The sequence below is a fragment of the Balaenoptera physalus genome, assembly GCF_965194825.1.
Source record: "Balaenoptera physalus genome assembly, chromosome: 12".
Classification (NCBI taxonomy): Eukaryota; Metazoa; Chordata; class Mammalia; order Artiodactyla; family Balaenopteridae; genus Balaenoptera; species Balaenoptera physalus.
In genome coordinates, this window is record NC_138897.1 from 70,828,507 (window position 1) to 70,842,456 (window position 13,950).

Below are 13,950 nucleotides of genomic sequence, written 5' to 3' on the forward strand. Positions count from 1 at the left end.
AGAGCATTCCTCTCAGTTGGAGTGCTCAAAGTCATGGGTAAAATCCAGCACCTTTAGCTTCGATCTCCTGTGGGGAATGAGGCGGCGAGCTGAGACTGTGACTTTCAAGACAGCACAGCAGGGCTGGTATGGGCAGCGGCAGAGGAAGGGGCCTCCATGCCAGCCAGCAGTCAGCCATGCCTTCTAAGTGGGTCCACCATCCTCATGCACCCCCAGATCCTGCTCAGTCCCCGCCTCTTAGACACCCAGGAACCTAACCACACTCTCAACCACCTCACAGCATGATCAGCTCTGAAACTCACCAGGTACTCTGAATGATGGCCTCAAGGACTCCCAGTGACTGATGCTGCACCAGCAGGAGATTCTGGCACATCCTTGGACCGCACATCACTGAACCCAGCTCCCTCTTCCTCAACTCATGGTGCCCTTACCAGCACCCGACCTGTGCAGTCACCTGGGGCAAGCAATGTTGGCAGGACCCAGTTCCAGCCCATCTAGGACAGCTTCCAACAGGTCCTGAGTTACTGACTGATCCCTTAACGATCCCAGACGGAGGCAGAGGAAGGGCCAGGCCTGCACCATTGCTGTCACGGTCTTCGTGTGGCCCGCATCAAAGGCTTCAGTGGACAGTGTTGGGAAGAGGCCCACAGGAAGCTCCTCCAGGGCATGTACTGCCGAGTCTCTGTTACTCAGCAGGCTCTGTGATGCAAGAGCCAAGAGGCTGAGAGGGTCCTGTCTGCTCATCTCCACGGACCTGGAGCAGGGAAGGGAAGGCCCTGCATGGGTTTTCACAGCACTGAGCCTCCTTCTTTTGGGCCAGAACAACCCAGGCCTCAATCACCCACCACAGCAGGAACCCCAGGTTGTCCCCGACCCCTCCTTCCATCCTGCAATTTCTAGTCATAAATCTCCAGCCCTTTCTCTGCTGGTGTCAGCCCAGGGTTCCCTGGCTCTCACAGCAGCTGGCTGAAATGAGAATAATTAGGGTTTTATCTCTGTCCCTCATTGGGCTTCAGAAAGTATAAGTTGTTCCAAACTTAATTTCTTGAGCTTTCCCCAGGATCACCACCACCTCCAAGGTGACTTTAAGGAACACGACTGAACACCCAGTCTCTTACTGTAGGCCAGTGGTAAGAGGTCAGATCCTGAAGTTTTGTCTGCCTTCTCTGGCAAGCAGGGCTTCTAAAATAGTGACCACAGCTTTCCACATGTTCTCACCTCTCCTCTGTCCCATTATATGGAGTGAATTGCTAACTCACATTCCACCAGGCTTCAGTGCAGTTCAGAGATGAGAAAACTTTCAAAAACATCAACAAGATATAAAACTCTTCTTACAGGGCTAGTAAAATTTTGACACAAAATGTCGGAAAAAGACAAGAGAAAGGAAAATTATAGTACAATCCCATATGTAAGTATAGATTCTTAAAAGTCCTGAGTAAAATATTACCAAGTGGAACAGTGTTTTTTAAAGTAGCAGGATCACAAAGGGTTTCTTCCAGAAATGAAAGGAGAGTGCACGTTAGAGCACCTGTCAGTGAACTTCTGATTACACTGGACAAGTGGGCATCCGTGCTCTGAGCTGCCACCTGAAAACCCAAACGAAGTAAAGGAAGATCTAAAACCAGGAAGCCAACAGAGGATGAATTAGATATCCCCACTCCTCCAGAAAAAGCAAAGTTTTGCATTCTGGGAAAAGGTGAATTAGAGGAACTAGTACGCAGACCACAGAAGCCAAAACCTAAGCCTACAGGGGTGGCGAAGTCAGTAAAAAATCAAGTGCAGGACCTGCAAAGGCCTCAGGTGTGAGACACCTAAGTACAGCCCTGGGCAGGAACCAGAGACCTGGCCAGCACTGGGGCACTCGGGGAGTCTCTACAGCACATGTATTTACTTCTGCCACCAGCACGGCCAGCAAGTCACACCATGGGCCCAATCTTCCTCCACTTCCTGCCTTGACTCTGCTCTGCTGCTCCCTGGAGCAGCCCTAAGCTCTCACCCCATAGCAGGCTGCTCTTCCATGGGGTACACAGGGGGTGCGCTAGGGCAGGCTTGGCAAATGATCATTTTAACAACCAAAACACTAGGTTCTGAGCCGACGGAACCTTCTCTATTGGAGCATTTCCCACGTCTGTATGCCTGAGAAGGGGAACCTGCTGAGGGAGGCTCAGGCCTGGGGGCAGCCTGCGGAGCAGACAGGGCAGGAGAGGGAAGCACCAGGCCCCTGTCACAATCCACCAATTGTTCTGAAGGCAGAGATCCTCTGAAGCAGCTAGAGCCCCTGCCAAAGAGGTGGCTATGACAAGTTTGAATCCTCCTCTCTGCGCTTCTTCTGAAACGTCCCATTTCTCTGAAGGAATAGCCCACAGGAAGCCACATGCCTGGGACCCTCAGGGGCATCTCTGCCCTTGCCCCTCCTCTGAGGGCAGAGCGCCACGCCTCCATCACTCAACTACCAAACTCTCCATGAGGGATCATAGGGGCCAGAGAAGAGGTTCCCAGGACAGAGTACAGTAAGCGCTCAGCACACTCCCCGTGAGACAACATCCTTCCCCCTCCCCTCCCAAAGCCTGTTGGCCTAGACAAGCTCCTTCCCCCCAGATGCCTTTCTTATGAGGAGCCATTCACACCTCCAGCTTCTCCCACTGAAGCCTGAAGCATCTCCCTGCTCAGTACCTGAGGCATCCTCACCTATCCCCCTCTAGTTGAGGTGGGTGTTGTAAGTAGCCCATGTTTCACCTGTCATCTGGATTTCCTCAGGGCCTCCTCCTAGATTCCAAGGCAGCTTCTCCTCCCCACTGGGATTTTCAGCCCAAGGACTGTGAATCTCCATCCAGCAGGACGTAAGGAGCTGAGGCCTCTGGTTCCTGTGAGCAGCCAATGATCTCAGATGCTCCTTTTCTTGTCCGTGAAAACCAGGATTTACAGTTGGCCTACTCCCACCAGGTACACGGCTGAATGCACGTCACCTGTTTGGAAAGGGGCTCTCCTGGGATTCCAGTGGCCTCTAATCCTGGGGGAGACAGAGGAGGAAAGCTAGTGAGATCAATTAAAGTCTTGGCCGCTGCAGCTGGTCTTGTTTCTCCTCACAATGAGCTGCCACCTCTGTCGTCCTTGGTAGCTTGCAAGGTGGTCTGAGGGGTCTGAGCCCCTCTTCACTATGCCTTCTCTGGCTGCACTTGTCTTTTGACTGTCACAACTGGGCAAGGGAATACTGGTGCCTGATAGAGCCACCAAAAGGATCACTTGGGAGTCAAACATATTCCTCTCCACCCCCTGGTTTAAAAGCAGCCCTATCTCCTCATGATGCGGGGGCTCCTTTCCTTGTCAACTGGGTGCCTGACACAAAGAGGATAAAGCATTCAGCTGGCACTCTTCTGTTGCCGGGCCTAACCAACTTTATGACTTGGTGGGTTTGACAAAGCTTACCTCACGACAGGTAGTTCTGGACATGCGGTCACCTCATGTCCCACGGTCCTCCACCAGGGCCCAGCAGCACTGCAGGAGTTGTTTTACAAAACACATATAATTCACCACTGCAGACCACAAAGCCTTGCCCCAGACCCCTGGAAGCCGGCACTGTGACTCTCCTGCTGGAGCTTGCCACAGATTCTACATGGCACATTCTCCTACCACTGACACCTCCAATCTCCTATGTTCTGCTGAGTCTCATGGCTCAAGCGCAGGGCTGCATTCATGGCAGTCTGGACTCTGCTACTCTGCAGAGAACTTTCCTACTCCGGGTTGCACTCAAAGGTGGTGGTCTTTTGTGTCACCCCATATATTGGCCAGAGGAGTGTTCTCAGACATGGAACGTGCAGTCTCCAAAACCTGTAGTGTTCTATCAGGCATCATGCTTCCTTCTTCGCCACAGGAGGTGCAAGATGTGATCGTTCATCTTTCATTTTGGATGATATGACCTAGCATGCCCTCGACCCCTGGGGGCATTCAAAATTGTTCTCATATGGCAGGTGCTTGACTCCTCATATGGATCAGCTCCTACTCTGCAGTGCATGTTTCTTACCAAGACCTCCAACACGCCAGCCATTTCTTGCTAATCTAACTCGATTAGCATGTCATCAAAGTGAATCAATGCCACATTCTGTGGATGCCCAGATGACAGATGGTCCAGCTGTCTTTGGACTATGACAGAGGGTGGACGGGTATAATCCTGGGGCAAAATTAAATGCATACTGTCGTCTGTTCCATGTGAATGCAAATGGTATCTGATAGGGATAGAACAGAACACATTCACCAATGAATGTCTGCATCCCATATACCTGAGGCGTCACTAATCGGCTCAAGGAAAGGGAGCACATCTGGCACAGCAGCTCAACTGGGGCTTCTAGTTGGGTAAGTTTATAGAAGTCTCAGCCAACCTCCAGGATGAATCTGGTTTCTGCAGGGACAGATTGGTGAATTATATGGAACTATGACAAGGACCACCACCCATGAGTCCTTTACATCCTAAGAGTGGCACAATTTTCCATCATGCCTCTTAGGATGTGGTACTGCTTTTTATTTACTATCTTGACCAGGAGTGGGAACAATTACAGAGGCCTCCATTTGGCCTTCCCCATCACAATAGTTCTTACCCCACAGATGAAAGACCCAATGTGAGTATAGCATCAACTTCCAAATGTTCTATTCCAATTACACATTTGCAAACTGGGTAATGACACAGTATACCCATTGTGAGCTGATCTCGGCCAGGATTCTATTTATTACCTGGCTCTCCATTCTAACAGTGGGCCACAATGATGTTTTGGATCTCCAGATATCAGCGTCAACTCTGACACTATGTCCAGCAATATTCAAATTGTTTGTATATTCCCCTTTCCCTGGTCCAATCCTCAAATTGCTTGTATATTCCAATTCCCCTTATTTACACTTAGCCGAGTCTGGTAGCCAGCCTCCAAATTGGCTGCAGTGACTCTTGCCTCCTGGTATTCATGCTCTTGTGAAGTCCTCTGCCACACTGAATAAGGCAGGCCTGTGCTAACCAATAGGATATGGTGGAGATTACAGGGTGTGACTTCCAAAGTTAGGTCATAAAAGATACTGTGACTTCCACTTTGTTCTCTCTTGGATCATTTGCTTTGGTGTCATGGAGACTCTCAAGCAGCCCTATGGAAAGGTCCATGTGGCAAACAACTGAGGCTTCTTGTCAAAAACTTGCCAGGCATGAGGGTAAGCTACCTTGGAAGCCTACACTCCAGCCCCAGATGACATCTTGACTTCATCCTTATGAGAGACTGTGAGCCAGCACCATCCAGCTAAGCTGCAACCAAATTCTTGACTTTCGGAAACTGTACGAGATAATAGCAAATTACACTGCTGAGTTTTGGGGTAATTTGTTGTACAGAAACAGGTAACTAATACGCTGAATAAATGTATGTAGATTCCTTTGAGGAAATTATTAGAGTCCCCTTCTTCAACCAAAGGGTTTCAGGCCTGAAAACTGACTCAGATCTAGAAACTTGGCAAGGGAGTATGCCTTTTTGTTGGGCTGACTGCCCTCAGCCTCCCAATCATCCATCCTTGATTTCTTTTGATAGTAAGAGTATTACCCTTGGTGGCGACCCTTCTATTGATATCTTGCACTTAAGGACACTGTTCTTTTTTTTTTTTTTTTTTTTGGCTGCGTTGGGTCTTCGTTGCTGCGCGGGGGCTTTCTCTAGTTGCCGTGAGCGGGGCCTACTCTTCGTTCTGATGCGCAGGACGCTGTGTTCTTTAAACCATGTCCATAACCCTTTGTGGGTCAGGTGCCTTGGCTGCCACTCCAACCATACGGCTCATTACAGTAATTGAGTCCACCCAGCTTCTGATGTGAAATGCCATCACCTGACCCCAACTGCTTCAGGGTCCTATCATCCCCATTTTTATTAGTGAGTCTAATCCTGTAACAGCTGCTCTTTGCGTCTGTCAGCCCTGGCCTACAGAGGAGCACCACCACCGAGCTGTCAAGTGAGGCTGCTGCCCGTCATCGGCATATTCCGAGGGCCTTGGTAACTGGTGTGTTTGCTGGGGCTTCCCGTGCAGCATAACCATTTGGTTGGATTTTCTGTTTCGCAGAAAGTGCATCTATGCCAGCCTGCCACCTCCCCTGAGCCCCTTCCCCTTCTGCTGCCACCTGTCCCAACAATCCTGGAGTTTCCACCTCACTTAGCACTGGCTGTTGCTCTTTGCACACTTCCAGAAGCCATCCTTGTAGCAAGTTCACTTAAACTTGTTTAGATCCCTGACAGGATGTTAAACATTCTACCTCTGAAGGATGCCCCAAATCAGCAAATTCATCCCCCAATCTCAGTGTCTGGGCCCCTTCACGGAGCACCCTCATACCGCAGCCCCCCACGCCCCCCGGATGGGCACCCCCTGGCCAGGCCTGGCAGCATCTTCGGGGCGCCAAGACTGAGCCTCCCCCACCCCATCCCCACCCTGAGCACAGCCACCGCGCGCTGCCAGCGCTGCCGGGATGAGTCCAGTCAGAGGCCTGGAGGGAAACTGGGGGAGCGCGAGGAAGGCGAGCAGCCTCGGCAGGGCGTTCAAGGAAGGGCGCCTCGGAGGAGCCCGACGGAGAACGCGGATTTCAGATTATTCGGGGCCCGGGCGGGCGGGGGGAGTCCATCGCCTTCGGACCTGCTGCTCGGGGTTCCGGCCCCAGCCCGCGCTCCCCGGCTGCCCCGGAGAGCCTGCCTGCGTCTCCTCCAGCCTTCGCTGCAGCCCCGCCGCCGGCGTCCCCAGCACCGTCCGCGGCCTGAGGAGGGTGGGCGCGCGAGGGCGTAACGACGGCCCGTGCCTGAGCTCGACGAGGTCTCACCCCCCGGAATCCTCACTCCCCCACGCCGCGCTTCCAGCTTTCCTTTCAGAACCTCTCGGGGCCCCAGTCAGAGCCGACCGGGAGCACGGGAAGCCGGGGCCACGCTCGGAGGCCTCGGCCGCGCCAGCCCTCAGGCCTGGACGCCCCCAAACCCGGCGAGGCAGCTGAGGAAAGAAACCTCGGGGAAGGAGGACAGGCCCATACCGGAGCAGCCCAAGGCCTGAGGCCCGCGCGACTGCACGCCTCTCCATGCTTCACGTAGGAGGCGGGACGCGAAGAGCTCAGTGATTCACGTGGATGAGAGAAGCCTCTCGCCTCGCACGCGGCAGATGGGCGGGGCCTGCTGCTCTCAGGGGAGATCACGTAGGCGGCAGGGCGGGGCGCGCCTCGCCACGGGAACGTGGGCGGGGCTTTCCCTTTACCCGCTCTCCCCCAGCGGTGGCCTTCGCAGCGCAGGCATCAAGGTGGCTGTGGGCCTTGGGTTCCAGGGTTCCCAGGCCTGGGCCTGAGGCAGGACTGCAGTCAAGGATCAGGGAGCCCATTGACATGTAAACCCCTCCCCTATCCTGAGCAAGGGTGAAAAGGTAGTGGGGTACCGCCACCCCATTCACACATCTGTGAGGTCTCAGGAATGTTCCTCCCTCCTCTCAGGGTCTAGGATCAGGCTACTCATCGGATCTGGGTCTCAGAACCAGGGCCCCCCCCCTCCTGCACTGGCAGCTGTGGCAGGGACCCCTGTCTCTTGTGCCTCTGTTTCATTCTTTTTTATGGCTGAGTAATATTTGTGTGTGTGTGTATATCACATCTTATTTATCCCTTCATCTGTCGATGAACATTTAGATTGCTTCCATGTCTTGGATATTGTAAATAGTGCTTCTATGAACATTGGGGTGCATGTGTCTCTTGAAATTAGAGGTTTTATCTTTTGCAGATATGTGCCCAGGCAACTCTGGGTTTCATTCTGGTTTCTTGCTGGCCTCAGAGATCCTGAATCACTCTGTTTCAAAGTTAACATCCCTTTTCCCACTGAGCTCAACAGAGCACCAACTGTAGCATGTCAGGCCACAGAAATAGTAAATGTTTAAACTTTAAGGTGCAAGAAACATCTTGGGTGAAGATACAGAGGGACCCTTTCTGAGTACCATCCTCCTAGTCTCTGCAGAAGTGATGAAACTTCCATGGGCTGCAGGAAGCAGCCTGTGGTGACCTCCGAATTTGCAGCATGAGGCTAACTGCACCCTCCTCTGACCATGGCTCTTGCCCAGAACTCCAATCCCCTCCCCTATACTGAAGAAAATCCAGTGTCAGAAGTCTTCAGGTGTATATATGTGGAACCTAGAAAAATGGTCCAGATGAACGGGTTTGCAGGGCAGAAATAGAGACACAGATGTAGAGAACAAACGTATGGACACCAAGGGGGGAAAGGGAAGGTGGGGGTGGGGGTGTGATGAATTGGGAGATTGGGATTGACATATATACACTAATATGTATAAAACGGTAACTAATAAGAACCTGCTATATAAAAAAATAAATAAAATAAAATTCAAAAAAAATAGTCTTCAGGTGTAACGTGTGTTGTGCTGACATCTTCAGAGGGGACAGAGAAGGTTTAATGTACAGAGAAGTGCACAAACCACAAGCATACAGCTTGATGAGTTTTCACAAGGCAAACCCTCTTGCGTGACTAACACCCAGATAAAGAAATAGAGCACAGAACAATGTTCCACTTCTTGGACAACAGAAAGAGCCCCACAGGGGATTCTAACCAGCAGCAAGATTTCCAGAACTATTGCAAAGAGCAGGGGTTTCCAAACTTGGCAGCATATTGGAACCACCTGGAATCTTTAAAAAAGCACTGATTCCTGGCTCTGACCCCCTGCCTCCGATGTTATGGTTTCATAGGTATGGGGGAGACCCAGGCATCCAGGTGATTCTAATGTGCAACCAAGTTTGGAAACCAAGACAGTCAGGAATTAATAAGCAAAATGTGCCATGCAGGTGATGGAGTAGTATGCAGTTGTAAACACAGAGATCTCCACACATGCTGTAAAGCAAAAGAAAATGAGGAATAGTTTGGGCACTGCAGAACAATTAGACTGATGCATGTTTAAAAAAAAAAAACTCATAAAACCACTATCATTTTCTTAAGATATGTATGTGAGAGAGGGAAGATGGCATTTGACAGCTGGGAGCCTGCCTGGTCCTAGCAGCCAGGTCTTGGGTTGCCGGGAGCTGGCCTGGCCCCTATAGCTCCTCTGAACATGCATAATTTCACAGAAAGCCAGCCTCAGACAAGGCCAGTCTGGGACCCTGCTGGATCAAGACAAAATAAGACCACTCCACAGTCGTATACGAACACAGGAAAACATGAGCATTGTTCAAACCACTAAGTGACCAAACATCCCCCCATGCTGGCTCTTGTGAGTGAGTGCTACTTTTCTCCCAGCTACAGCTTCGGCCCGCCTCTGGGCTCCCGCCTCTGGGGTTACAATGAGGACAGTACCCAGTGATAGGATCACCCGGCTTCCTGACAGCATCCAACCACCAGCAAAGCCTCGCTTCCTTGTACCTTCCCCGAAATTCCCTAACACAAGTCCAAATCCCCTAATAATTCTTTCCTAACACCCTCCTACAGAGACACCCCACGGCTCCCACAGTGCAGTGAATCCAGAAATCCACCCTCGCTTGCCTGCAGGTGTGTCCTGGATATCTTTGTCTGGAGAACACTGACAAATGCACAGGATTACAAACAAATCCAATTGTCCTGAAGCACACTCATCACGATGGTAGAATTAACAAATCTATGATAGTGTAGCAGCAGGTTTGATCTAATAGCTACCAGAATTTGGATGCAGTGATAAGTGTAAACTGTATTTGGAGGTTGGTGATCTGAAAAGAGCTGCTATTTCTGTTGGTGACAGACAGGTATGGCCAGTACTGTGGAGGTTTTTTGCCTGTATTCACAAGTGAAGGAACTGATGAATTTTAGAGGTCAGTTGTAATAACGATATATATTTTATCGCCCCCAAGTTCAGCCCTGTGCTGGGGCTCGCGCATCTGCAGCCGGCAGGGGGCGCCATGGAGCTGTCCGAAAGGGACAGCTGGTGGGGACCTCCCAACCGGGAACCCCCAAGGGGACTCTAAGGTAGTTGCGCCAACAGGGCCTTCACTCGGGTGTGACTGACCACAGCAGTGCTCTGCCAGGACCCCTGGGGTCCCGATGGGACCAGGTGCCCCTCCACCCCAGAGAGGCGGCTCCAGGAGGCCAGCCCTCCCCAACCTCGTGCAGTCAATGCCCAGAGCAGGGCCCTGGGCCGGCAGGGGGCCAATCAGAAAGCAGCATCCTCCTGCATCTCTGCCCCCACGAAGGTGTCAGCAGGGACCCGGGAACCCAGCCTCCCCTGTGGTCTCAGGACTGGAGCTCTGTGGGCCCCTCCACCATGGCCTGGACCACTCTGCTCCCCCTCACCCTCCTCACCCTTTTCCCAGGTGACCGGCTGATGGGGTCTCAGGTCACAGCCTGGCAGGGCACCTGGGCTCCTCTCCTGCCTTCCTCCTGGGTTCAGTGCCGGCTCTCAGCTCAGGGTGACTGCTTTCTGTCTCTCTCCTTCCATGGTCCTGGTCGCAGTCAGTGCTGACCCAGCCGGCCTCGGTTTCGGGGGCTCTGGGACAGACGGTCACCACCCAGTGCTCTGGGGGCAACAACAACCTTGGCAGGAACTATGCCAGGTGGCTCCAGCAGGTGCTGGGCGGGGACCCCACGCTGGTGGTCTTCGCAGATAGCAGTCGGCCCGCGGGAGTCCCTCCCCGCTTCTAAGGCTCCAGGTCCAACAGCACGGCCTCCTTGACCATCTCCAGTCTCCAGCCCGAGGACGAGGCTACTTATTACTGTGGCACACGTGACCACAGCCTCAGTGCACCAACAGAGCTCCAGGGCCGCAGGCAAGTGGGGCAGAAACCTGCTCCCCGCTCTCTCTGTGCAACCAAGTGATTCTGTTATCTCCCGCTCCTCTGGCCCCTGGGGCATTGCACCCTGTAACTGTGCCCTGGGCTTCCCAGGATAGGGGCGCCAACAATATGGATCCTTCCCCAGGCTGCGGAGCCCCAGGAGCCCAACCACATCAGTGTGCAGAGCAGAATTTCTGCCCCAGGCTCACCTGAATGCTCTAAGCGTCATCTGAGTTTGTAAATCCTATGTTATAAAGGGGTTAGAGAAATCCCCCAGTATCTACCAATCTCCCTCACCCATTCCTCAGCTTCCAGGACCTGATGATTGGCAAACATCTGGATGAATGGGGGTGGAGGCGGTGTCCAGCCAGCGCCTCAGGATGGCCACAGGCTCCTTCAGTCTCCAGCCTCTGAGATTTGTTCCTCAGCTCAGAATTCTGCTCCCTCAATTGTCGGTAGACAGGAAGAGTTGATCTGACTCTTAGTAATGACTTCAGAGAGAGGGAGATCCTTGAATCCCCACTGGTAACTAAATACTGGGAAAATGGCATCTTGGGCACAATGAATTTGGCCAACTCAATTCCTTATGGAAAACAGAACGTTAAGTAAACTTGGGGTATCCCACCTTCAGCTGGTCAGGCATCACACAAGCCTGGAGTTCTGGTGTGTCTGGATCTCCATCCCTCCCGAGGGAGTGAGGGAATCTCTCCCTTCCAGAGCTCTGTTAAATGCCCTAATTAGATTAATCTGATTAAGTAAATTGTTAAAAAGAAGAGAAAGTTTCAGCACTTTCATATTCTTTGCCCACAGCTAAGCCTGATTGGATTTGGGGGCTTAGTTCAAATGTTTGAGGGATTGATTATTTCATTCATTCAAGAAGAAAAGTAATTGTTTTAAAAAAGATAAACACTCAAAAGTTTTTCTTCTTGGTACCATCAAAATATCGGAATGACCATGTTAAAAAGCAAATAAGGTCACCCTGTGCTGAGAGTCACACACCCAAATGCCCACACAGGTTAGGGGAAGCTGTAAATGAGCAAATATGGCTCAATGCAGAAACAAAATACCAAAAAAGCCCCAAAACTAAACTAACCACCAGAAACTTACTGAAATTTGTTTATTCATCTACAGTGTGAACACACAACAAACAAAAATATCTCTGATGATGATTGTTTAAAATGCAAAGTGGAAAAATCTTAAAAAGGAAGCACTGACCTATTTTTACTTTGATAATTCATTGTTCACTGATTTGAAATGAGAAACTATCTCATTTTATTTATTTTACGATGGAAAATGACTGCTTACAAATGTAGATCCATGCAAATGTCGATCCATTTACTGTAAAATCCTTCCCCTGCTGTTTCCTCTCAACCTGGTCTTTGCGCAGTAGTTGGTACTTTTTCCAAAAAAAAAGTGAAACAAAGCATGCCTCCCCATGATTTTACATTAAGAGAACATTCCTCCCGTCCCTTCCCTGCCCCCCCATGTCGGATGGGGGAACCCCTCTGCCCTTCTAACCCCACTTCCTCCACCCTGAGACTCTTGGGGCTCAGCTGTGGGTCACTTCTGCTCTTAGGAAGATGTTTGATGTTGTTTGGTTGATGGTATAGTCCTGTGTGATTTCAGCAGGGGCAGAAGGTAGATTTTTAGTGGTTCTAGTTAGAGGCAGGGCAGGTGTCGTGAGTCTGGTCCCCTCTCAATGGACTGGGGCCTCAATGTGGACGACATGCATTCAGTGGGGCTCAGGAACCCAATTGGCTGTGTTAGAATTTCTAGCTGGTCACCCAGAGCGAGAGGCTGAAGAGCATGGGCTGCTTATGGGCGCCACTTGCTGCCCACCCCCTGTGTGCCCACCAGCTGCTGTGTGGGCCGTCACCCCCACGAGAGAAGCACCATTCATTCATTCATTCACGTTGTTACACAATAGTGAATCTATAGGGGAACTGTATTACCTAAGGGTTGTACATTCAGTGATGAATACAGAGAAACGGTCCCTGTCCTCGCACAGATTGTGGTCAGGAGAGGAGTGATGCACACAGATAAACCTGGATAAATGCTTTGACAAAAATGAAAATAGTGTGTAGGAGAGCAAGATGGGGTGAGCCTGCTTATCTGGGGCAGTCAGGTAAGACTACAGAGGAGGTGACATTAAAATTAGCACCAAAGGAAGGAGGCTAGTTCTGAGAGGACCAGGAGATTGGATGTGGGGCAGCTTGAGGCCATGCAGAGGCTCATGGGAGCCAGAGGCATGTTTGCTCCATCCTGTGTTTGCGAGACAGGAGCCCCAGTGCGCACCCAGCTGCTCAGGGCCACCCAGTTCGCATGGGTCACTTCAGCCATAGTCACAGGCCAGTGCAAAGCCAAGGGGAGGAAACATAGACTCCAGCTTCTGGTGAGAGGACAAGCCCGTGTGACAAGGGGCCTTGTGGGGCCATCTTGCAACAGTCTCTGGATTCGTTTGCTAGGGCTGCAGCAACAAGTTGTCACAGATGGGGCAGCTTAAACAACAGAAATTTATTGTCTCAAAGCTCTGGAGGCTGGAAGTCCAGGATCAAGGTGTGGGCAGGGTTGGTTCCTTCTGAGGGCCGTGAGGGATGGATCTGTTCAAGGGATCTCTGTCTTCTCTCTCTGTCACTTCAGATGGTCTCCCACTCTGAGTGTCTGTCTCTGTGCCCACATTTCCCCTTCTTTTTATTTTTTATTTATTTATGTTTTTGGCAGAGCCGTGCGACTTGTGGGATCTCAGTCCCCCGGCCAGGGATCAAACCCAGGCCCTTGGGCTTCCCTAGTTGCACAGTGGTTAAGAATCCACCTGCCAATGCAGGGGACACAAGTTCAAGCCCTGGTCCAGAAAGATCCCACATGCCTCGGAGCAACTAAGCCCGTGTGCCACAACTACTGAGCCCACGTGCCACAGCTACTGAAGCCCGCATGCCTAGAGCCCGTGCTCCGCAACAAGAGAAGACACCACAATGAGTAGCCCGCGCACCGCAACTAAGAGTGGCCCCTGCTCACTGCAACTAGAGAGAGCCCAGGCTCAGTGGCGAGGACCCAACGCAGCCAAAAATAAATAAATGAAATAAAAACCAAACCAAAACAAAACAAAAAAACCCCCATGCCCTAGGCAGTGAAAGCGCGGAGTCCCAACCACTGGACTGCTGGGGAAGTCACAAATTTCCCCTTCT

General features: G+C 51.5%; 1 protein-coding gene across 1 annotated transcript; it reads right to left on the bottom strand.

Moving 5' to 3' along the window:
* Window positions 1-12: 12 nt before the first annotated feature.
* On the bottom strand, window positions 13-6,305 carry LOC309640125 (PRAME family member 12-like; the record flags this gene model as incomplete). The annotated part of the gene is made up of 2 exons (XM_082418422.1): window positions 455-6,305; window positions 13-67 (listed from the first exon to the last, which is right to left on the bottom strand). Exons 1-2 carry the CDS (start codon window positions 742-744, stop codon window positions 13-15), a joined length of 345 nt encoding a protein of 114 aa, XP_082274548.1. The 5' UTR covers window positions 745-6,305.
* Between the last annotated feature and the right edge of the window lie 7,645 nt (window positions 6,306-13,950).